This window comes from Acartia tonsa, chromosome 9 (genome assembly GCF_053477335.1).
Source record: "Acartia tonsa isolate MP-2025a chromosome 9, ASM5347733v1, whole genome shotgun sequence".
Taxonomy (NCBI): domain Eukaryota; kingdom Metazoa; phylum Arthropoda; class Copepoda; order Calanoida; family Acartiidae; genus Acartia; species Acartia tonsa.
In genome coordinates, this window is record NC_137268.1 from 35,248,271 (window position 1) to 35,273,553 (window position 25,283).

A 25,283-nucleotide genomic window follows, 5' to 3' on the forward strand; every position below is an offset into this window, starting at 1 on the left:
ACTTATATATCATAGATTCAAAGTAATTTAGTTTTATTCCATTGTTCTGTTCTGCATCTATTATGCAATTCAAGGTGTCCGTTTGTCTATCACGTCTTAGGGAGATATTGATTTTCTAGGCTGATATTAAAGATAGTTATATTTTTTTCTTGTGAATATTTGTATGACTATTAAATCAGGGATCTAAAGGGATAAGACAATGGACGATAAATTGATGTACAATGTACATCCCCAAGGATGATAAACAAACTACAGCTTCAGTAGATTTATTTATTGGCTAAAAAGTTTGGACGCTTTTTGCTTTGGACCAATCAATCAAAATTTAATTCAATTACACAAACAAATTAGAATACGTGGTTAAAAACTTTGGATGCTAGTGTATTTTACAGCCCAATGTCCCCTCCCTACCAGCCATTAAGTAAATAGATTAGTTACTTTTGCGATTATAGATTAGGCGCTGCTGTATGGAAATCAGTGCATAAATTATGTTTTTTTAAGTTGCTATAAGAGATAGATGACCAATGAGGATCTCTTCTATAACTCAGTTTGACCCGTTAATTAGTCCGTTTCGTTCTTATGTGTTTTGGAATATTTTATCTGTTTAAATGTTATATTTTTAAAGGCTTCGCTCCTTTAAACTGTTGTCATCCTTGTTTCATTATTTATTGAATAGTTTATATTAAAATTTAATAAAAAGAAAATGGTATCATTCTTCTGTGAAATTAAATATTATAACAATGGTTATGTTATTTATTCAAGTTATAAGCTACACCCCTAGTATCATAAAGACTCATCATTCGAAGGACAGAAAATAGCCTAAAAAAGCTTCACTGTGAAGGATACACGTATATTGAGGCGTGCAAAAGGTGTTGACACCTTCCTGACAAAATATGGGTGGTTTACACACTTCCATGATAAAAAATGTGCAGGGGGGGGGGGCTATAACATACACCAACCTATTTATTCTGATATCCAAATTTCTATTAAATGAACCAGGGGCGTCCAAGCTTTTTTATTTGGGGGGGGGGGGGTAACAGTTTTTTGGGGGGGGGGGGGGTAATTTGTATTTGGGAGGGGGGGGGGGGGTAAACACCCCTTTACCTCCCCCCCCCCCTTGGACGTCCTTGAAATGAACTATTACTTTTTTTATTCTTATAACAATGGATATAGACTAAACTTGGATATTATGAAAGGGGAAAAATTGTCGTCAATTTATATAAGGTTGCTAACATGCAAATCATTTATTGGTCAGTTCGTTCATCCTATAGTAGGTGAGTGGATCGTCGTTTTAGCCCTCTGCTGCGTGTTTATTACAAATACTGACAATCGTGTGTAACATTAATATATCCATTGTTATAACAAATAGAAATTCTTTTGAATATAAATAAATAATAGTGACATGTCAATATGGTTTATATGGAAATAACAAACGTACCTATTCATAATTTATATTTCAAAGAATAAAAGATATTGAAGGCAAGGGAGGAAGGGGACATTGGGCTGTTTATTACACTAGTCTCCAAAGTTATATAATATAATTTTCTTATTCGTTGACTCTACAACTTTGGGGATTGTTTATTAAATTTTGATTGGTTGGTTCATTAAGTTGAATGTCCAAACGTAATCTACAATCTACACTTTAAAGCATAATTTACTTTGTCTGTCTTTCTGTCCGGAACGCTATGAGAGAAATGTGATTTTTCTGGCTGGTATTTAAGATAGATTGTTGATTTGTATTGGTTAGGATAGCCCTTGCCAAAAGATCATCCATTATCTTATGCAATTACTTGGTGCGTCGGTCTTTCAGTCATGTTACTATAGAAGGCTTCGTGTTTTCTGTTATTTATCACATACTTTTCTCTCTTTCTGTTTCTTTATCATGACCACTGAACATTTGCTTATAATTCCATCAGTCCGTTTGTCTATTATTATTTTTTTGTGCTTTGCTACTTATGAATGTTATCATCCTTGTTGATGATTGAACTATTACTTTTTGTACGGGAGGGAGGTGACATTGATCTGTTTATTTACACTGGTGCCCAAAGTCTTATGACCAAATTATCTTACTTGTTGGTTTAAAAACTTTGGTCGTTTATATTGCATTTTGATTGGTTCGTTCCAAACTTTAAAACCAATAATCTTAATCTCCAAAAGGGGTAATTTTATTAATCATAATCACTGACCATTTTTTTAAATTAAGGAACTGATTTGATACGCAATCCCACAAAAGATACCGGCTGTGATATTGAAGGACTGGAGTCCAGAGTTCAGGTAATTAGTTATAATGTAGCTGCGCTCATTAATTTTTAGTAGCGAAGCTACTCTTTAATTTACCGTTTATGAACGTCCGTTTTTATGATATGCTTTTTTTTCATTCATCTAAAGGGATAAGATACAAGTTGATAAATTGATGTACATCCCCAAAGATGATACACAAAATTACCACATTCTGTAGATTACAATAAGTGGTTGAAGCGTTTGGAAGCTCTTTGAAATGAACCAATCAGTCAAAATTCAGTAAAAGTCCCTAAAGTTTTTAAGCCAATGAATAAGAAAACGTTATTATAAAATTTTGGGGACTAGTGTAATAAACAGTCCACTTTCCAATATTCATATTACAGACCCCTCTAGAGTATATTGGTGTATATCACGAGGATATAATATTTGTATTACAGACCCCTCTAGAGTATATTGGTGTATATCACGAGGATATAATATTTATATTACAGACCCCTCTAGAGTATATTGGTGTATATCACGAGGATATAATATTCATATTACAGACCCCTCTAGAGTATATTGGTGTATATCACGAGGATATAATATTTGTATTACAGACCCCTCTAGAGTATATTGGTGTATATCACGAGGATATAATATTCATATTACAGACCCCTCTAGAGTATATTGGTGTATATCACGAGGATATAATATTTATATTACAGACCCCTCTAGAGTATATTGGTGTATATCACGAGGATATAATATTTGTATTACAGACCCCTCTAGAGTATATTGGTGTATATCACGAGGATATAATATTTATATTACAGACCCCTCTAGAGTATATTGGTGTATATCACGAGGATATAATATGTCCAAGAGTTCCTGCCAAAGTTGTGGCCGCTACAGATACTGTTGACAGAATTTTGACTGCAGGTAAACTTCTTTTACTGGCATATTCTATTATTTTTTAGTTCTATAAGAGAAAATAGGTTATTTTTCACTAGGGTTGGCAATCTGAATCCGAATCCGGCCAATTTTGAAATCCGAATCCGGATTCCGTTTTTTAATAGCGGATTCGGATTCTTAATTGGTAGGCTTAAATTAGCGTCTTGAGTTTTTTCTTTCAACTCCCCCTTTTAGAAGCGAAGATCACCTGGTTCGATTCTCGGAAGTGAATTATAGAGAACACCAAGAACATTAATTTTTAGGACTTATGTTGCACTTAAATTTTTTCTACATTCAAAATTTTGATAATTACTATTTTATTTTTTTTAAAAAGCCTTTTGAAATGTTGTTAGAATCCGAATCCGGAATTCGCCAATAATAAGAATCTGATCCGAATCCGGTCCAAAAATTAGACGGATTGCCATCCCTATTTTTCACAAACTTTGACCCTTGTCACACTATAAAGAACGTCATTTTTTTTTCGCAATATTTCATAAAATTGGGTGCAAGTTTAGAGTGAAATCCACTTATTAGGTCCTACTGCACTTGATGTTAACCAAACGCATAGTATGAATAAACTCTTTTTTAAGAACAGTTTGACCTAATAAGCTCATTTGACTGAAAGTTGCACTTAATTTTACAGAATATTGCTCTCTGTAGATATATATTAACGCTAAATATACTAAGTATTTAATATTTTTTGCCGAAATGAGAAATTGCGGCGTTATCCTTTTTGGATTTTTTTTCTAATTTTGAAAATTTTGTACCCTAAGATGACCCTGTTTAAAGATTCTCTAATTTGTATTTAATATTATATCTTATTTATAAAGCTGAACATCACATGGACAAAGCCTTCGTCCTGCGGAGAATCCTTGCAAAATATCTCGAGTTCTTCGGAAGACCTGATTCCAAGGTAAGAAAACATTCTTGGTGCTTTCCCTCAAAGTACCCTATCGAACACACACACAAACCCCTTATTTTTTAATATTGTTCAAAGTGGATTGGGGGGGAGGGGGGGGGAGGCCTAACCCTACGGGGCTATAGTTCCCAATATAACTTAACCTAGTTAAACGAAAAACTTCATTTCTCCCTTTTTCTATTCATTTCAAAACAAGGGAAGGTTTGTTATGGGCTTTTAATATTATTTTTGGGGGAAACTCGCCATGTTCTTTAAAATCGAAACAATTATGTCCATTAGTCGCGCATTAAAAACAACCAAAAAAGAGAATATAGTAACAAGGATGACAACATACATAAAAGCGAAGCACTGAAACAGTAGGACAAACGCACAATAACACTTTTATAGTGTCAGAACTGAATAATCAGAAAATAAATGTATGAGAGTAACATTGTAAAATTGTAAGTAATTTTGTTGAAAAACTGCTACATGCTAATGTTATGGACATACTTACATTTTTAGGACTTATAACATTATACTTTGTTGTCCCAGGAATCAACATACCAAAAATCAGATCAATCAGATGATTAGATCACATAGAAAGTTTTTAAAAAAGTAAAAAAATTAACATGTTTGAAATGGACATACGGACTTTCTTGTAATGATTATAGAGTTGCTACGCTTTCTAAATCGTACCTAACTACTAAAGGAATCACTATGCAAAGTTTTAAATCAATAGGACAATTCTAACATGCCTATATTAACAAAAAAGCTATCTCACTGTGACGGACGGACGTACGGACGGACCGACCCTTATTATAGAAAAGCTACGCTTTTAATAATTAAATTAATAATTATAGATTTATCCTTTTTATTCTATCACCATGCAAAGATGAACCTTCATTGAAGAAGATAAGATAATCAACCAAAATAATTTCTTTCCAGAAAAATGATTCGTTTAGAAGTCATAAAAGTATTTTATTCAAAAGGTTTTTATTAAGTTTTGACGTCAACAGTTTCTTTGTATCGATGTGTCAAGTTTCCTTTAAAATAACGAGCACAATAGTGTTCTAAAGTAAGAAGATAAGATAAGATTTATTTTCCTCAAAGGTACAACATATTTTATTAGATATATATCATACATTATGTTACTATGCTTTGATTTGTTTGATTCTTCTGGTTTGTTATATTTGATGCAGGTTTGATAATAATATAATAATATACATAATAACTATTATTAAGTACCTAGCATGGAATTGGCCGAACTTCGTCTCCACCTAGTTACCAGGCCAGTTCGAATAAGATGAAGATAACATTTTACAGTAAAAATTCCATGCAACATTGTACCAGATAGTTAGCATAACCCTTTAAGGGTTGTGGAGCCACTGGTGTACTTTGACGCTTGCTAAGCCGATACAATGTTATATGTGCAAATAAATAATAATCTTAACAATGAAAGAATAAAATATCTTGCTGTGTATTTCAGACATCCTCCTACTATCAGTTGCAACTTCTCCAAGCGTAAATTCGGAACAATTAAGGAACCAAAACCTCCACCAGGAGTCGCTATTCCCGTTGTGATCCCTTTTCAGCTCTACATAGACAGTTTCCTTTATAACAAATTATTTCATTATAGAGTGGAGTTTTGTCCGGGTCTAAGGACATCTCCACACCAATAATTACAGGATAACGGCAAATCTCGCGATAACACTTGGTCCAATCCAAAAATCCAAAATCCAAAAAATCCAAAAAATGAATAAGGTATCCTAATATATAATCGTATCATGTACTAAGTGAACAAGGTGTAATGGTTGGTTTCGATTCCTACGGAATCTGATTTTTATTTCTTGAGAATGGATATAATAATCCTATGATGTACAATTGTATAATTGTAGTGCAACAAGTATATTTTAATTAATAACTAAAATACCTAGTCTACTATTTCAATACTTAGGGCATATAAGTATATGCTTTTTAGCTAGTTAGTAAGTTTATTTTCACCATAATTTTTAGATTAGTGATTTTTGTTACGTAGAAAATTGAGTTAGAGAAGAAAAACTGCCCCCCGCACTCATAATTTCAATCTATAATACAAAGTAGAACGATGTCTGTCTGTCAAAGGCTTAAGATCTCAGTAACCACTAAACTGATTGGGCTCTACTCTTCAGGGAATATACCTAGTGCTACTGTGATGGTTTTAAGATATTTTCTTGGGGGGTGGGACACCCCCAATCCCAAAACCCCACCCCCAAAAAAATCCCCCCCAAATTTTTTTTTCACTTAAAGGAAATAAAATATAAAAATTGGGTTATCAAAATCAACTTCCCCTCCCCTCAAGTGCCCCTAGAGGCATCTAGATGCGTAGGCACTAGTTTATTAAAAAAACGAGGGGGTGTATCAGTGCTCTAGAGTGTACTTTGTGTCATAGCGCCGGTTCTTTTTTAGATTGACATAGAACGCGGGTTGGATACAGTTGTCCAGTGTTTAGAATATCATCTTTTTAAGGTAATGAATTCTATTAAAGTGAAACCTATAGCTGGCTAAAATAAAATCTGGGGTCTGCTGCAGGATATGTGACTTTAATAAAGAGTTAAATAGTAAAATCAAGGAACCTGTGATCCTGGCTCAAAAAAGTTGTGGAACACAATTAAATTGTTTTCTTAATTTTGTTTCACAGTAGTGTTTTTTCCAATTAAAATGCTATTTTAGAAACAAAACTGAAGTTTTTACAAGTGGAAAAGTTTTGGACAAATTATATTTAAAAGATATTTATTTTTATGTTAGTCAGATCAATATGATTAATAATAAATTTTTTATTTTATTAAAAAAATTCTTTTCTTCGGAGAAAAATAAAACATTCCACATTTGAATAAAATGTAGATGAAATTATCGATAATTTCTGTATTATAAATTATAATGGATGTGTTATTACTTGGACCTTAAACCAATAAAGTAAAACTCACAGCGGGCTAAAATAACGATCTTTAAAAAATTAGGATGAATTTGGTGTGAACGAGACCTTACCTATTTCAGGTAATGATTTTTATGCAGGTTTTGCAGACCGACAAGACAAATTATTTATAGAATAGGTTCACTAATGGATTTGATCATTATTTTATGTTAGTTACCAGACACATAAAAAATGGGGCAACCATTATATAAAAGTAACAGGTTGTCTGTATCTTTTTATCGAATATTTTTTTTTACCCCTGTACCCCTAATGTTTGACCTTATAGGTCGAGGGCACCTGAAATCTTACCTGGAAAATATCAGGGTTCTAAAGAGATATGACTTTGGCCGACAAATTGATTTACATGCCCAATGATGATACACAAAATTACCCTTTATGTATATTACCTACAATTTGGGGTTGAAACCTTTTTATCACTCAACTTAGTGCCCAAAGCTGTTCAGCCTACGAATAAGAAAACGCTAATATAAAACTTTGGTGAATAGTTTAATAAACAACCGAATGTCCCCTTTCTCCCTGGGAATATATATCCTTTCACCCGCAGCCGCCCCACCCCCCTCATTATTACTAACATAGGTTTATTTAATTCATACAATTGATTTCAAAATAAAATTACAATTATGCATTTTTAGATATTAAAAAACGCTTCGTATTTGGAAGAAAAACAATATCTTTATTGAATTTTGTCAATACTCACTTTTTTGATTATTTAACTCTTTCGCTTTGTTATAAAATGTAATTATATAAGAATAAAAAATGTTGGAGAATTTTTATATAAAATCCACGAGATTAAAATAAGAGATAAGTCGGATTCTTTAATTATGTATCACAAGTTAATCACATTGCCTAAATTTTTCTAGGTTTATTTTATAAAAGTTAATGGTCATATTTTTCCAGTATAGCTTCGTAACCGATTGATATCCGCTGGATTAGAACCGGTTCTCAGCCATATTGAAAATTCATATATAGCATCGTTTTAAAGACAAATTTTCACGAATATCTAAATAAAGATCATAAGTGGGGCCGAAGAATCGGGCTAACAAAATTGGTATTAAACATATAATATTTGATTTTAATATCCGCGGAAAGCTGTCTATTATACGATGCGATACTTGACTATTATGTTTATTTATTCATGTATATTATTGGCAAAATTTGTTTTTATGCCTTATTCACTAATTTTTTTACCCCAAAAGCCTAAACAGAGGTCCTCAAAACTAGGATTTTAAGGGATAAGTCAACGGCCAATAAATTCATGTATTTCCCCAATGATGATACACTAAATTACCCCATCTGTAGTGCTTGAACCGTTTTGACACCCAACTTAATGAACCAACAAATCAAAATTCAATTAAAGTCCCCAAAAATATTGAGCCAACGAGAAAGAAAACTTTGGGGACTTGTGGAATAAACAGCCCAATGTCGCCTCCCTCCCTGGTATTTCTAGCGTATGTTATTGTTATAAATGTCCTTAGACCCCGGCACTGGTTAAGATATTATATTCATATTCAGCACACTTAGAAATCAATTTTGGTGATTAAGCAATTTTTTTAGAGCATAGCTTTACAACAATTTTATTTTTTGAATGTATTGTATATAATGAACAGGAAAGCTTATTACAAGTTTCGGGGGTTACATGGTGGTGGGTTCATTCCCCCCCCCCCCCCCCCACCCCCCAAAAAAAAGAGGTAGGCACGAAATGCATTTTAACTTGGAATTTAGTGAAATGCATATCTTTTCCTGTTTAATGGTTTAAACTACATCAATAAGACATATATTTGACATAATTTCAAGTTTTTATCATGTAGTTTTAAAAATATCAAGACTTGAAAATCGTTTTTTTGTGATAATAAAATTTATATAGCTGGCTTATTTTCACAATAAAACAGCATGACTACTAATTTAAATTTTAAAGATGTCTAATTGTTTGTGTGTGTGTGTTATTTATTGTAATACAATATTATATACATATGATGGTATACTTAAAAGAAGATTTTAAACCGCAAAAAAATTATCAAATTTGATACACAAATTTCTGGCTAAAATATAATTTGATTGTGATTTTTATAATTGCCCTTTTTTGTCTTTATTTTCATTCTTGTTAAAATGCAGGGAGGGAGGGGACGTTGGGCCATTTATTATACTAGTCCCTAAAGTTTTATTATAACCTCTTCTTATTCGTTGGCTTAACAACTTTGTTGACTTTTATTGAATTTTGATTAGTTGATTCAATAAGTTGAGTGTCTAAAAGTTTCAACCATTAGTTGCATTCTTCAGAAGGGATAATTTTATTTATCATCATTGGAGATGTACATTAATTTATAGCCTACTGTCTTATCCCTTTAGATCCCTGTTAAAATGTCTGACTATGCTTTAATGATGTTATCTAAGTAAACCTATTTAACATATTCTAAAATTACTCGTAGTACATTTTCTAGTACGTTTTTCTCTCAATAATCCTAATGTAAACGTCTGTATGTCTGTGTGTTGCGAAGGACCTCGCTAACCGCTGTACCGATACGGTTTTCCTTTCTACTATAGTTTTTTTCCTTTCCTATAATATAAAGTTGTAAGGTTTTTTTGTTTAAAGCTTAAGATCTCAATAATTACTGAACCGATTGGGTTCTCTAAATTAGTCCTGTGTTGGTTTTATGCTATTTCATTTTCAGATTTAAAACTTGGGATGGTTTTAGGCTATTTTTCTAGCCCTTTTTATCCCTTTGAATACAAAGCCCCTGGACTCCAGGGGCAAATCCGCAAGTCTTTTATATAGTTGAATGGAGTAGGTTAAAGTTTAGGGTGCCTTACTGTTGAGTTACATTAATTAGGGTACAATTGTATTCCTTTTTAAAAGCGAAGCTTTTCTATAATTAGGGTCGGTCCGTCCGTACGTCCGTCCGTCCGTAACGGATAGCTTTTTTCATTAATTTAGGCATGTTAGAATTGTCCTATCGATTTCAAATTTTGCATGGTGATTCCTTAAGTAGTTAGGTACGATTTAGAAAGCGTAGCAACTCTATAATCATTACCAAAATGTCCGTACGTCCATTTTAAACATGTTGATTTTTTACTTTTTTAACAACAAATTTTTATGTGAACTAATCATCTGATTGATCTGATTTTTGGTATATTGATTCCTGGGACAACAAAGTATAATGTAATAAGCGAAGCAACTCTATAATCTAGTCCTAAAGATGTAAGTATGTCCATAAGCATTATCCTGAATCAAGCAGTTTTTAACAAATTTACTTACAATTTTCCTTTGACACTTATGAATTTATATTATGATTATTCAGTTCTGATACTCAAGTGTTAATGTCCGTTTGTCCTACCGTTTCAGTGCTTCGCTTTTATGGATGTTGTCATCCTTGTTTTCATACAGTTTATTTCAGTGGGGGAATGGTTAGGGTGCCTTACTTTTTATAATACATTGATTCTTTTAATTGGCTGGTATATTTTAGTAGTGTCCAAACTTTTCAAACTGTGATTTTAATTTAAAGACAATTATAGAGGTAAAGGGGGGGGTTAATGCAACCATCTCATAATCAGTGAGCAAATGGCACTTAGAATTCGAATTTCGAAATTTTGCATGAGTAATCCTTGGTAGGTATATTTTCCCTAAATCGAACAAAAAGTTGGAAAAGTAACGGCTAACGGCTGGCAACTCAGCCGTTTTGCCATTTTTTGGATATCTATATTGCAAATTAGTCACGAAACCTATCTTCAAATAATACTCTTTTCCACTCCAAAACGCTATCAAACGGTTCTAGACGGTAGTTGTTGGTTTTAAAAATGGTTATTGCTATCTTTGAACATGAATTAAACCAAAAATATGTTTTACAAAGTTGATTCCTACGTAATTAATGTTGGATTTACCCTGAAAATAGGCAAAAAAAACGGTTAAACGGCTGAGCCGCCAGCCGTTACTTTTCCAACTTTTTATTCGATTTAGGGAAAATAGACCTACCAAAAGTTCAGATCGAAATTCGAATTCTAAGTGCCATTTGCTCACTGATTACGAGATGGTTGCATTAAACAACCCCCCCCCCCTATATTCATAATTGAGGTTGTATATCAATATTGTATTTTATTGTACTTTAGATCCCTGATAAATTCTCTTTCTTTTATTTTAGGGGCTGCCTGTATTTATGATTTGATAAGTCTATGTGGAGAACATAGAAGGGTAAAGTTTTAATAGTTTTGATAGTGAAGCTACTTTATAACTTACTTTGGCTCTCCATCCGTCAGTATAAGGGAAATTTGATTTTCTTGGCTGCTATTTAACATAGATTGTTGATTTTTTTGCAAAGATATAATTTCCAAAAACTCTATAATCAAGTCCTAAAAATGTAAGTATGTCCTTAAACAATATCCTGTATTTTTGCAACAAATATACTTAAGATTTTGTTTCGACTTTTACATTTATATTCTGCTTAATCAGTTCTGACACTCTACAACTGTTAATGTTCGCTTGTCCTACCGTTTCAGAGCTTCGCTTTTATGGATATTGCATCCTTGTTTTAGTTTGTTGACCACCAGGAGTTGGTGAAGAAGATGACACTGGCTGACATCAATCTGACTGTCAAGAAGAGAATTCTCTGGGTTCTCATTCGTGTCCTGAGGCTTGCTATTACTAGTGTAAGTATCACTTTTTTATAGGGATCTTATTTTGGTTGTTGGTTTTTAATGGGTTTTTTTATTACTTTAGGTCAGGTTAGGTTAGGTTATATTGAGTACTAAAAGATAACCCCGCAGTTTTATGCCCAACATCAGCAATACCTAACCCCTGTTCCAATTTTTTTTTCAGAGAAAACATCTAAAAAAAAATTTTTTATGTTAAAATTCTATGTTTTAGCGGAATGAGTTTTGGAGTGTGACTGGGGGGCAAGGAAGTCGGGCTGTTCTTAACAATTGTCTGCTGGCACTCTGGCAGTTCAATGTACCTGAGGATACGGCCATTCTTTACAGGAATATTTGTTAATCTAGCCATCTATAATCTATCTTTTTCCCTATTCATTAATATCTGTCTACTTATTTATTTTCTTATTGTTTGTGGAATGATCTGTAAAAGACCTTAATTTGAGATATTTTATTAAAAGTTTTTTAGGAATATTTAATTTGATATTATCTATCTATCTCTAAGTTTAAATCACATTATCTTTTCTCGGCATTTGTTTGTCTAGTTTTTATCAAGCTATCCTTTTTAATTTCTACACCTCTGTGTTACACTTTTTGTTTATTTATTCATCTAATGGATATTGAATATACCATAGTATTGTAACAGGATAGGTATTAATTGTCGTCATTTAAGGTCGCATTTATTGGTCGGGCCGTTTATCCAGTTGGAGAAAAAGGGATGAAAATCTGGTGTAAGATCCAAGTAATAATAAATTCATCTACCTATCAAACATCGTTAATTTAAAATTATTTTTATAATAGATTTCCCTTCGTATTATTTAGGTTTCAAACTACGTATTATCAATATTTTAACATATAACATCATCTGAAAGTACGATCATTATTTTGGAAAAAAATATTTTCTTCATAAAAAGATTAATTAAATATGTTTTTAAAAGCGAAGCTTTTCTATAATTAGGGTCAGTCCGTCCGTAACAAATAGCTTTTTTCGTTAATTTAGGTATCTTAGAATTGTCCTATCGATTTTAAACTTTGCATGATGATTAGTAAGGTACGACTTAGAATTACCAGAATGTCCGCACGTCCATTTAAACATGTTGATTTTTTAACTTTTTTACCAACAATTTCTTATGTGTTATAATCATCCGATTGATCTGATTTTTGGATTACTGATCATAACAATAATGAACAATATTGTAAGCGAAGCATCTCTATAATCAAGTCCTAAAAGTCCTAACTCTACAAGAACTAATGTTCGTCTGTCATATTGTTGCAAAGCTTCGCTTTAATGGATGTTGTCATCCTTGTTTATTTGTTATTTAATTCATATTTGAACAAGGACCTATAGATTAATAAGTAGTGGATTAATAAACCAGTTTTGCTATGGAGGTGTAAAATTTTAAGGGGTGCTAAAGAGGGGAAAGATGGCCTTAATAATTTATATTTTAGGGGGTTTTGACACCTCTCTCCTGCACGAATATAATGTTTGTGTGGAAAAATAACATTAAACTTAAAACATATTTAGAAAACAAAATACGACAACGATGTTAGTGTTTGAGAGTTTTGTTTAAGGGGGTAACACCCCCTCCCCCCTTCCACATTTTTAGGAAATTTTAATATATTTAATCTCTCTCTAAAAAAAATCTACCCCTAAGTCGGGGATACCATAAGCAACCCATTAATGTTTCTGGGGATATTAACCCCCACAAAAAAAAAACCACCAGGCCCACCCCCTAAAGAGAATAAAAAGCTTTGACGTTCTTGGTGGGACGTACGAAAATACACTAGTTATAGAGTAGCTGCGCAACTAATAATTATCTGTTTGTGGTGATGTTTATTTAATATAATCATTTCTGTGGAAGAATATCAAGAATTTTATAATATCCTGATTATGTATACCGTAAAATATATCTTTCTAATTATCGGATTTATTTGTCTATTAACAATAACATATAATCTATCTATGTTCAAATCACTGTATGTTTATCAATTCAACTGTATGTATATTTGATTGCCTGTCTGTCTATACAATATATCTGGAAATTTTATTGCATTTGTACAAATTTATGTTTTTCTTTTGAAATCTAAAAAAAAAGTATTTGGTTTCAGATTTAACTCCCCCCTCCTCAAGTGCCCCTAGAGGCCTCTAGGGGGCGTAGCTGCTAGTTTATTTAATAAATTAATATATGGTTTAGTAGCAAAGCTACGTTATAATTCACTTAGGCAATCTAGTATACAAATTGCATGGTCCGTCAATCAGTAGGTCCTACAACAAATGTTAAGTTAGGTAACAGACAACCAACCCTTTGATTGCACGACCTTTGTCTGAGAAGTCCTAACTATGCATGGAAATGAGTTGCGCATATTTATGGGCCAATGCATTCCCCCTACTCTGACTATTTATGTCGCGCACCTGACATTGTAGCAGTAGGAGCCATTTTTAACGTCTTCAGTTCTGACAAATATTGTTATGAGCAGGGAGGTTGTTGAGGTATTGATCGGGGTGGTCAATTCTAGAGAAGATTATCATCTACAGGAAACAATTTCATTACAATCTCCCGCTATTTTTAATGGATGCTACCCTTAAATATGCATAAAAAGGGTCATATTATCCATAAAGTTGTGTAATAGCGTTTAGTCAAATGCGCTTATTAAATCAAACTGTTCTTTATTTTGACCAAATGCATGTATATAAGAAATGGTCAAAATTAACTTTATAAGCGCATTTGACTCAACGCCTAAACGCAACTTTACGAATAATAGGTGAAAAAAATTACACTCTTTTTGTAGAAAATGGCACACAATCATTCCTAAGAATTAGGCTCTTAATATTAAAATGATCCCAACTTCCATTTATATTAGAGTTGGCAATCCGAAATCCAGAATCCGGAATCCGCCCAATTTTTGGCCAATTTTAGAATCCGAATCCGGAATCCGTTTTTTTAATAGCGGATTCGGATTCTTAATTGTTAGGCTAAAATTAGCGTCTTGAGTTTTTCTTTCACCCCCCCCCCCCTCATTGAAATTAAAGATCTCCACCCCCATATCAGTCCCCACCTACACCACCAAGAAATAGTAGAAAAGCTACTGTGAAAATATGAAAAAACGCAGCTTTAGATTCTTCCCAGAACCCAATAAAATTTAATTCCTTAGTTTATTTGTCTAAAAAAGCTTTTTGAATATTTCTAGAATCCGGTATCCGTCAAAAGAATAAGAATCTCGAATTCGAGGATAATTTCGTTTTATTTTTGGACGGATTCTTGTAAGAATCCGAATTTGGTCCAAAAATTAGACGGATTGCCAACCCTAATATATATGGAAGCACCTAAATATGAAATTTAGTAAAAAATGAAGAAACAGACAGACGGACAACAGCAAATAGTATATTTTAATGATTGTAATGGAATTGTTTAAAATTAGAAATTGTGTATTCTTATGTTGAACAGTATGGTTTGTTTTGCAGGTAAGAAAATACTTTTTTATTAGCTTAGTTATTCTTACCAGTAATCCTTAAATAGAAGTAACCGGATTTTGGTTTAAGTTACCGCCACCCTCTCAAGAGAAATTGCCCACTCCCCAACAAAGAGGAATCTAGGAGCATAGCTACTAGTAGTAATATTAAGTAGTAGGGTAATTATTTGTCCGTTAAGATCTTGCTAACCACTGAACCAATAGAGTTTTCCATTTTAGGAAAGCTTCACATTTCACATTTGTCCCGGGATGGTTTTAGCCTCTTTAAAATTTTTGATTTAAGTCTTAAAATAATTTTAGGTCTTTTTCTCCGCTTCCCCCATCCAGAAAAAAAAATTATTTGGGTCCTCATGTCCATTTTATCCCAAGGGGAGTATATTTGGCAAGTGATTAAAGCCTCACGCCCAATTAAAATTTTTTGGTACCCCCCCCCCCCCTAAAAAAAGAGCTTCGACTTTATTAGAGGGAATAGGGGAGTTGTTCAGTGCTTAATAGTTACCCTGAGTGTTTTTTGTTAAATATTTGCCGTGTTTGAAATATGTTTTCACTTTTTAGAAGGGGACAAGAAAAAAATCCTTGGGGTGGAAATAGTAGAGACTGTCGTCAAATCTATTGAGAGACAAGTCAAGACTACAGAACATTCAGACCAGGTTGGAGGATTTTACGCATTACTGATTCCTGAAACAGTAAGGTACAATTTAAGAACCGTTGCAACTATATTAACGTTATACTCTGTATGTCCATTATCATGATTCGGCTTTTAAAATAAACTGTTCAACATAAAAAAAAACTTTTACATCTGATATTTTGGAATAATGATTTCTAGGAGGAATAGGCACTATGCTATGACTGTAGCATCTTTTTTAATGTAAGTATTTACGTCGAAACTGGCACTGATCTCGGAAATTGCAAAGAAATTTTGGTTTATTTGTATTTGACTTGTAATGAAATATTCCATTATGGCTTCGAAACCGATTAATATCCGCAGGATTAGAACCGGTTCTCAGTCATACTGAAAAAAAAAATGTTTAGCACCGTATCACAGGCAAATTTCATTCGAATACTAAAATAAAAATCATACTATTAATTCCAGTTTTAATCTTATAATTTTCTATTTTATTATTCGTGGAAAACTACTTTAACAATATGCGATAAATAACCATTTTCTACCTCAATAAAGCAAAACTAATGTACTTTGTTTCCATAAATTGATACTGATATAAGGTACACACAAATTCTACATCAAAGATTTCTTATTTTGATTTTTTTTTACCTATGAATTTCATTTCTAAAACTAGTTTTTCTCGGATTTGTCGCTAATGTAAAAATAAACACTATCAAATAGATTTTTTATAAATATAAAATGAAATTCATTTTCATATTCTGGATTCGTTTAGTTTTGTAGAACTATAAAAAAAATTAGGTGGAAATATAAAAATATGACACGACATACATAAAAGCGGGGAATTGCTATTTAAGCAACAACCGACAAAAATTGCCCTTTCTGAAGATTACAATTAGTGGTTAAAACGTTTGGATACTCAACTTCTATGCTTTTTTTTGTAATTCGCTACTGAAGGAGATTGCCATCCTTGTTAATTACACTAGTTAGTTCCCAAAGTATAACGGTTTCTTATTCGTTTGCTTGAAAACTTTGAGGACTTTTACTGAATTTTAATTGGTTGGTTCCTTCAGTTGAGTATCTAAACGTTTCGACCACTAATTGTAATTTACAGTAGGGGTAATTTTGTGTCTCATATTTTGGAATGTACATCAATTTATCGGTTATTGTCTTATTCCTTTAGATCCTTGATGTTTCATACAAATTAATCTTGTTTAGTTGCTGGAATGTTCGTGGACAACCTTATGGAATGTGACGGATGAGACACCAGAACACAGCATGAGATTTATACAGCTCAATGGACTCAAACTATTTCTAAAGTAAGTAATAAGGGACACTTGGGGGGGGGGGGGGGGTAATCTAATATATTTTTAAAATATTTAGGGGGGGGGGGGGGGTAAATGTTTGAAAGGGGACTAACCCCCCCCCCCCCTCCTCCTTTGTTTTCTATGGCATACTGTCAGTGTGGTTTTAAGTATTCTAGGGCTTTTTGTGCAAGCTAAAAATAATAGTAAAACTTTTCTTATTTATTGCAAAACATCGTTAAATAGTTTTATGAGGTTAAAATTAAATGAATTATTATTGATGTACTTTTAGATAGACATTAGTGTCTGCCTTATGAGGAAGTATATGCATTTTTTAGACAATGTGTGTTGTTATTATTTTGAGTCCATGAAATATTAGATACCTTGAAATTTTAAACCAGGAATAAGGTACCTATGGCCAACAAGCGAAATAAATCTAAAACAATATTTTGGGGGCAGATAAAAAGATCGTCAATTGTAATAAGTGTTGCCCTTTAATGACAGCTGAAAATCACGTTTCATGATTTTTTCCCGAATTAATTTCGTTGTTGGTATAAGCTGGATATTAAACAGATTCTAGGCTATTTCCCGGGAAAAGAAATATAGAAAATAGTTTTCAATATATATATTAATATATATGTATATTTATAAAGTACTATCTCTGTTACTATATGAAATAAAGCGTATACTTTCGTTACCAGGGATATAGCATGTCAGATCAATTTTATTAAACTCCCAATGAAAATTGAACAAAATTACTCCTTCTTTAAATTAAAATTATTGGTGGAAATGGGTAAGCACTGCTAGTTTGAACTAACCAATAAAAATTTATTAGAAGTAGTAAGTACCTAATTTTTTTTTTTAAACTTTGGGTACCAAAATTTACAGCCTAATCTCCCTTCCCTCCCTCCCTGTTTAGACTCTAATCATTATTTTTACAAAATAAGACTCATTCTGTTTGATAAATAAATAAGGGCCTAAAGACAAAAGTCTTATCAAGATCCCAGTAAAGAAGCAGCCTAAAGTCTTTAGAAAATAAATTTTGCTACAGAGTACTTAAATATTTGTTCTTCTGTTGGGTGGGTGGTGGTACCCCCCCACAAAATAGCTATAAACCTTCCCGGGACCTATAAGAAGCTACACTGTAAAGGAGAACCATATATGTTCAGCGGTAAGCGAGATTCCTCGGTACACACGGACAGACAAACAGACAGAGACCCTGTTCCTTTATTATAAGGATACATTAAATTATTCCGAAGCTGCGTTACTTATGGTCCCAAGTGCCCTTGTATGATTTTCACATTTTGTCTTTAATTTCTGTATTTTCTGTACTAAGATCAATAGTTCGTTCGAGAAGATTAGCAACTATTATATTTTTCGACCGAATAGTGTTATATGTTTTTTTTCACGAATTATAAAAATTTACCAAATTTTAGTTTCAACAAATGTACTATTGCTTCTAGCTAATTTGTGCTGAAAATACGTCAGCTATCAATTTCGCATAAAATCTATTTTTTTGCATAAGATTTTTCACTTTTCTTGTCATTCGTATGGTCCCATGGAATATTAAAACAAAAAGTATTTCTTTCTTTAATTTTTGCAGATTTTATTCATAATTGTTTTATGTCTTTAAGCATTACAAGTCGTTCTATGCAGTAAGGGGGGGGGGTGGAATCTGACACTTTTGCGTAAACAGGGAGCATAGGCTTTGTCTTAGGAGTGAGAGGATAGATTACTTAAGAAAAAAGTTTACTTTTGGGGTGTATTTTAAAAAAAACTACCCCCCCCCCACCTTACAATAAGTTTTTTTTCTAAAAAAAAAGGGGTAGGGTTTTCTGAAAAGCACCGTTTTTTTTTTTCAGGTTAAAAGTTTATTATGTTTCTTATATAAAATATTATTTCAGGTGTAAAGATCAGTTCCCAAGCAGTCTCAACCTTCTTAAAAACATGATGGGTCTTCTAGGTGAGTTTTTTTAAGAGCCATATTTAGGGTTGGTCCGTCCGTACGTCCGTAACGGATAGCTCTTATTATTTATACATGTTAGAATTGTCCTATCGATTTAAAACTTGAAGCATTTCTATTATCAAGTCGTTAAATGTAAATAATGTTGAATATTTAATGTGTAATTACTCAGGGTTTTAAAGAGATAAGACAATGGCCGATGAATTGATGCACATTCCCAATGATACACAAAATTACCCCGTCGGTAAATTAAAATTAGTCGTTAAACGTGTGAACAAACAACTTAATGAATCAACCAATCAAGTCACTGAATTCCATAAAGTTGATAAGCCAACGAATAAGAAAACGTTATTATAAAACTTTTGGGACCAGTGTAATAAACAGTCCATTGCCACCCCCCCCCCCTTTCTCTCTCTCTCTCTCTCATTGTTGCGCTACTAACGTTGGTAAATATCCTTGTACATTTACATATGTATATTAGTTATACATCAATAGATTTAGATATAATTAAATTCACATTAACCTCAAAAAAGAAGCCTATGAAAATAAATCCGTTGAAATCAATCATCAATTAGAATCATCGCTTAAAAATTATATCTTTTCAAACTGATTTATTTTTAAGTATATTTTTTTATGGATGTTATTGCTAAATGAAATAGTTAATACAAGAATAATTAGAAATGTATCTATTAATTTTAAGATTAGTGGTACAGCTACTATATAAAATCATTTACATTTTTATGTTCAAATATGAAATAACTACTTCCAAGTTTCTGTTAGATATAATTTTCTAACTTGGAATACGTTTTAATTGACTTTAATTGACTCTGTAAATATTTCAACTGTTGCGGCGTAAAAATATACGTTTGATTGTTGTGTTGAATTAGGCTTTAATGGATGTTATCATCCTTGTTTATTATTTACTCATAGCTACGCGCCTAGAGTCATGTAAGGGCATTTGAGGTTGTGGGGGGGTGGTCGACCTTTCACATATTACATTATAATTAAATAACTTTTAAGGTTTTTTTGCAAGGGGTGAGCTCTCTTTGGAAGGTGGAGATACCCTCCCACAAAATCATTGAATACCTTCCCTGGACATATAAGAAGGTTCACTGAAGAGGAAACCATTTAGGTTCAGGGGTAGAGAGATCCTTTGAAAGACACAGACAGACATCCTGTTACTTTTATATAATGATTATATTTAGGTAACATTGCTGAAAATAAGAGTTGTAGAAAATATTTGATGGAAAATAGCGGGATTGTCAAAGAGTTTAGGTAAATATTATTTTTTTTTAGCGAAGCTTTTCTATAATTAGGGTCAGTCCGTCCGTCCAGGACAGTTAGCTATTTTCGTTAATTTTTTCAGGTTTAAATTTGCCTTTCGATTTTAAACTTTGCATGATGATTCCTAAAACAATTATTATCCTATTCATCTGATTTTTGGAATAATGATTCCTATTACCACAAGGTACAATGTTATAAGCGAAGCATCTCTATAATCAAGTCCAAAAAATGTAAGTACATCCTTAAACAGTATCCTGTATTTAAAAAGTTTAGCAACAAATTTACTTACAATTTTGTTTAGACTTATGCATTAATATTCTGCTTATTCATTTCTGACACTATACAAGTTTTTATATTCATTTGTTTATACTATGGTTCATATTTCAGTTTGCTTCTGGATTCTCAATCTGATGGTATTGAGGTTTCTTACAATGCTGCAGGTAGGTTTTAAGCTATTTTAAAAAAGATATAATATTGATAGGGAAAATTTATTTATAACTTCAGATGGTCAATCAGAAACTAAATTCGATCAAAATTAAAAAGGATTTTCTGGCAGACGAATAGTTTTGTTTATATCTATATCATTTTTCTAAATAGTTTCTTTTTAAGTGAAACAACAGTCTTATTTTCATAGACTTATTTAGCATATATTTTAAAGAACATTGCCTAATGCAGTCCAGCTTAATGTTAAGTTTTAACTCAAATTGTTATAGTTCCTACGCTGTGTTTTTAGTGGTCTAATTAAGTGATACCACCCATCCAAGAGAAATCACAAATAAAAATTTACGTTTCTCGATTTTACAAAGAGAGTTCAACGCAACATAAACGTCAATGCAACACAAACATATTTTAAATATAAAAAAAAATTTAAGTGCCACTAGAGGCCTCTAGGGGCGTAGCCGCTAGTAAAAGGATAAAGTAGGCTAACTTTATCATTTCCGTAGCGTAGCTTCTCATCAAATATTCACTAATTGCCTGTCACTACTTTTATACATACATTTGTACAAGGAATGATTGTCTGCAAAGGCTGCGCTGATATTACTAGGGAACGGCTGCGCTCCACTACATATACTTAAAATTGTATTTCTTTTTTATTTAAGGTGTAGTGTCCCATATAGGATCAGACATATTATAGTATTCCTTTCTCTCTTTAGGTGTTGTAAAAAAAAAGATATCTGAAGTCAGTCATAATTAATACAAACAATCCTTAAAAGCATAATTATCACAAAGTAAATTATTTATCACAATGATCATAGAACATAAATTTTGCTTATACGATCATTTTTATTGAAGCTCAATCGACTGTATGCAAATGTAAACAAAAATCAGCTGATTGCAAAACGTAATACGCATATATGATTGCCGCGTATATTTATGACTAGTAATGAAGCGTCCTTAGGCCGCCTTAGGGTCCGAGTTATTAGAAAAAAACAGAGGGACATTTCAAATTATATAGTAGCTTCTCTACTAAAAAATATTTTAGCAGAAAATCTTACATGAACTTTATATGTCTGTCTGGTACACAATCAGAATTATGATTTACTTTAAAATAAAAATAGAAAGAAAATTTGTCTGTGAGGATTTCGCTGACCAAAAAGCATCATATATTCAATTATCTTTGTCAGTCAGTCCGTCCATTATGCTAAAGTTTTAGTAATTAGATTTTATGGTTTTAGAGATGTATGTTTAAAGTTTACTGTATATATTTCTATTGAAATCTAATGTTTTAACCACATTGTCTATCTTATTAGATCTTTATTAACTTCACAAAGTTTATGGATGTTATCATATGTTTCTTTGTACTCTAATTGAAATGTCTGTCTGTCAGTAAGAAACCGTAAAGGAGTAAACGTGAATTTCTCTTCAGTTATTAAAGATAAATGGCTGGAAATAAATAAACATCCCCATACTGATGAACATCCAGTATATAACTTACTTTGTCCGTCCGTCTGTTGGAAAGCTTTGATATGCATCTACTATCAAAGATATATATTGTATAAATCTATTGTAAACCTTTCCATGTTTTTTAGCTTTACTTATAAATAAGCTTTAAAATTTCTTAGAAATTCTTATAATTAATCCTATCAAGAGTATAGACACATCAAGTGTAAACCTCGGTGGGTTAGGGCCCCTTGCAAGAATTAGGCTTATGGGAAAAAGGCTTATGGGAAAAACCTATCCCTTCTAATTTACAATTTATCCTTTTATATAAAGCAGTAAGGTTTTTTTTTGTCTGATGCTTATTGAAATAACTATAAAATTAGGGTTGGCAATCCGAATCCGAAATCCGCCCAATTTTTAGCCAATTTTTGAATCCGAATCCGGAATCCGTTTTTTAATAGCAGATTCAGATTCTTAGGTAATTGCTAGGCTAAAATTAGCCCAGCTAAAATCAGCCTAAATGAGTCATTTCTTTCAACTCCGACTTTTTGAAGGCAAAGATTATCATCATTATATAAAATATCTTTTAAAATCTAGTCTATAATACAAAGTAGAACGTTGTCTGTCTGTTTGTAGCGAAGGATCCCGCTAACAGCTAAACCGATCGGGTTCTCCTTTACAGGGTAGCTTCTCATAGGTCCCGGGAAGGTTTATATCTATTTTCTTGGTGGGTGGGACACCCCCAACTCCCCAAAAAATGTAAAATACCCCCCCAAAAAATTTTTTTTTTTTCTTTTTAAAACTAAAATTAAAATAGTGGGGTCAACTACCCCCCCCCCAAAAAAAAAAAAAAAAATTCCCCCCCCCCCCAAATTAAAATTTTTTTTTTTAAATCTAAAATACGAAAAATTGGTTTGATTAAACCTCTTGGGGCGAAGCCGCTAGTTTATAAAATATGGAAGTGTATTTTCAATGCTTGATATGTACTCGATATGGGAAAGGACCCTAAACCTCAATTGCTTAATTATTATTAAATATATCTTTTACGCGAAGCACCTCTATAATTAGAAATGTCCGTCTGAGGGTAAAACATAATTCTTCATCTGCTAGCAAAGATAGACAGCTTTAATTTTAAATTAAAAATGTATTTTTTCCCCTTTATATGCCGTCGGTCTGTCAGTATAGCTTTTAGTATTTCTAGGGAAGACTTTATTATCTTATCTTCTATTCAAGTTTTGTATGATTTACAACATACAACAATAAATAACTAATAAAAATATTTTTATTTGTAAATATATTGTCAATTTTATTTCAATGTCTCATTCTTAATATCTAATCTACTTAACTGATTGGGTTCTCTTTTTTATATAAACTTAACATCTGTCCCGTGATGGTTTTAGGCTATTTAATTTTTAGATTTAAGTCTTGGGATGGGTTTAAGCTTTTTTTCTGGTCCGTAGATAATAAAAGGGCAAACGCTAATAATATATGAAGTTTTTTTGTCTGAAGGTTAAAATCTCAATAACTACTAAAGCGATTGGGTTCTCAATTTTAGGTAAGCTTCAAATAGGTCCCATTAGGGCATTAGGCTATTCCATTTTTAGATGGTTTTAAGCTATTTTTTCTAGCCTGTTTCTGCCCCTTTAATTACAGAGCCCCTGGATGCTAGGTACGCATCCGCTAAGTATGCATTTTTTTATTCAGAATTAGAATTATGGATTTTGTTAAAATTTCCCTAACAATTCCTATGCCCTTTTTTTTTGGGGGGGGGGGGGGGGCGGGGGGTTCACTGTATATTCACAGGGGAAATATTAGAAAATAAATATAAATATATTAACTTGCACATAAAGATTACTTCAAGTTCAACTACTTACGTTAGAATTTCTGTCCGGCTGATTTTAGTTATTTATTTTATAATAAAAGCCTTTGATACTATAAACGTTATAACATTCTGCCTTGGCGTTTTCTTTTTTTTTAAACCTCTCTCTCACACTTGCTTTTTATTCCATTTTTCTTTTGATTTCTTTATTTGATCTTCAGATACGTATTTATAATAATTCTTTTTTCATTTTTTCAAAAATGCAATTTGAATTATGGAATTTATATTCCAATATATATTTTTTTATATAACCGTCACGAAAGGGTTAAAATGTTTTTAATTTTTGTTTGTAAATCTAAACACTTTAAAAGTGGCGCTAGAATCAACTTATTTTAAAACTAAGTTTTCTTAAATTTACTATATTATGAATTTAAATTTTAAGTTTTAAGAATAGTAATTAAATACGTCAACATTATGTAAATAGCAACATGTAATAAAAAAGATGAATTTATTCTTAATAAAGTAAAATATTGGGTCTTATCGTTCTGGGCAATGAGAGTTTATTATGGACTATTGGAGCACTATGAGTTTTAAACATTTATCCTTTGGAAAACTTGAACTCATATATAGACATTTATTTCCTATATAGATCTGACATGGATCTTGAAGCAATAATGCAGGCTGTTTTGTAAATGTTAAAAATTGGAAGAATCTATTAAATAATAGTTATCGGAAATATACTTAGTAAATGAGTCAAATGTCTTCTTTTTGCGTTGAAATAATATTATGAATTAATGATTTAAACAAATATAATTTTGTTACAGGTGTAGTGTCTCATATAGGATCAGACGGGCCAGATGCCTGGACCCTGGAGGATCCGGACAGACAATTTGTGTTGGACAAGATGGTGACTGCAATACACAGATGGCCGGTGGATTCTGATAGAAGCATAAACTACAGGTGGGAAATAATTCTTAGAAGGCAGGGATCTAAAGGGATAAGACAATGGCTGATAAATTGATGTCAATCACTAATGATGATACACAAAATTATCCTTTCTGTAGATTTTAATTAGTGGTTGAAACGTTTAGACTTAAAACATAATCAATCAATTACAGAAATATCACAGTAGAGTTTATGACTTATCCTACTTGCATTTAAAAAAAACTATTTTTAGAACCAACTTATGTACCCAATCTTATTTAAAAAGTTTGTCATTTTTATTTTTATTGTATGCTATTATTTGTATTAGTCATGTTAA

At 32.2% G+C, this 25,283-nt stretch overlaps 1 protein-coding gene across 6 annotated transcripts in view; it reads left to right on the forward strand.

Annotated features, from left to right (window-relative positions):
• The window catches only part of LOC145327655 (protein zer-1 homolog), a 350,140-nt gene that overhangs the window by 319,362 nt on the left and 5,495 nt on the right, over positions 1-25,283 (forward strand). For all 6 annotated transcript variants that reach the window (XR_013882204.1, XM_080171190.1, XM_080171191.1 and 3 more), the window contains exons 12-27: positions 2,201-2,271; positions 3,054-3,159; positions 4,002-4,084; positions 6,515-6,574; positions 7,066-7,102; positions 11,174-11,223; positions 11,565-11,678; positions 11,896-12,005; positions 14,154-14,212; positions 15,097-15,141; positions 15,705-15,799; positions 16,990-17,090; positions 18,980-19,038; positions 20,244-20,313; positions 20,710-20,762; positions 24,847-24,982. Coding sequence is in view for 5 of the 6 variants with exons in the window: in XM_080171190.1 (XP_080027316.1) it covers positions 2,201-2,271; positions 3,054-3,159; positions 4,002-4,084; positions 6,515-6,574; positions 7,066-7,102; positions 11,174-11,223; positions 11,565-11,678; positions 11,896-12,005; positions 14,154-14,212; positions 15,097-15,141; positions 15,705-15,799; positions 16,990-17,090; positions 18,980-19,038; positions 20,244-20,313; positions 20,710-20,762; positions 24,847-24,982 (1,249 nt within the window). In the remaining variant the exon portion in view is untranslated. The remainder of the gene's footprint in view (positions 1-2,200; positions 2,272-3,053; positions 3,160-4,001; positions 4,085-6,514; positions 6,575-7,065; positions 7,103-11,173; positions 11,224-11,564; positions 11,679-11,895; positions 12,006-14,153; positions 14,213-15,096; positions 15,142-15,704; positions 15,800-16,989; positions 17,091-18,979; positions 19,039-20,243; positions 20,314-20,709; positions 20,763-24,846; positions 24,983-25,283) is intronic.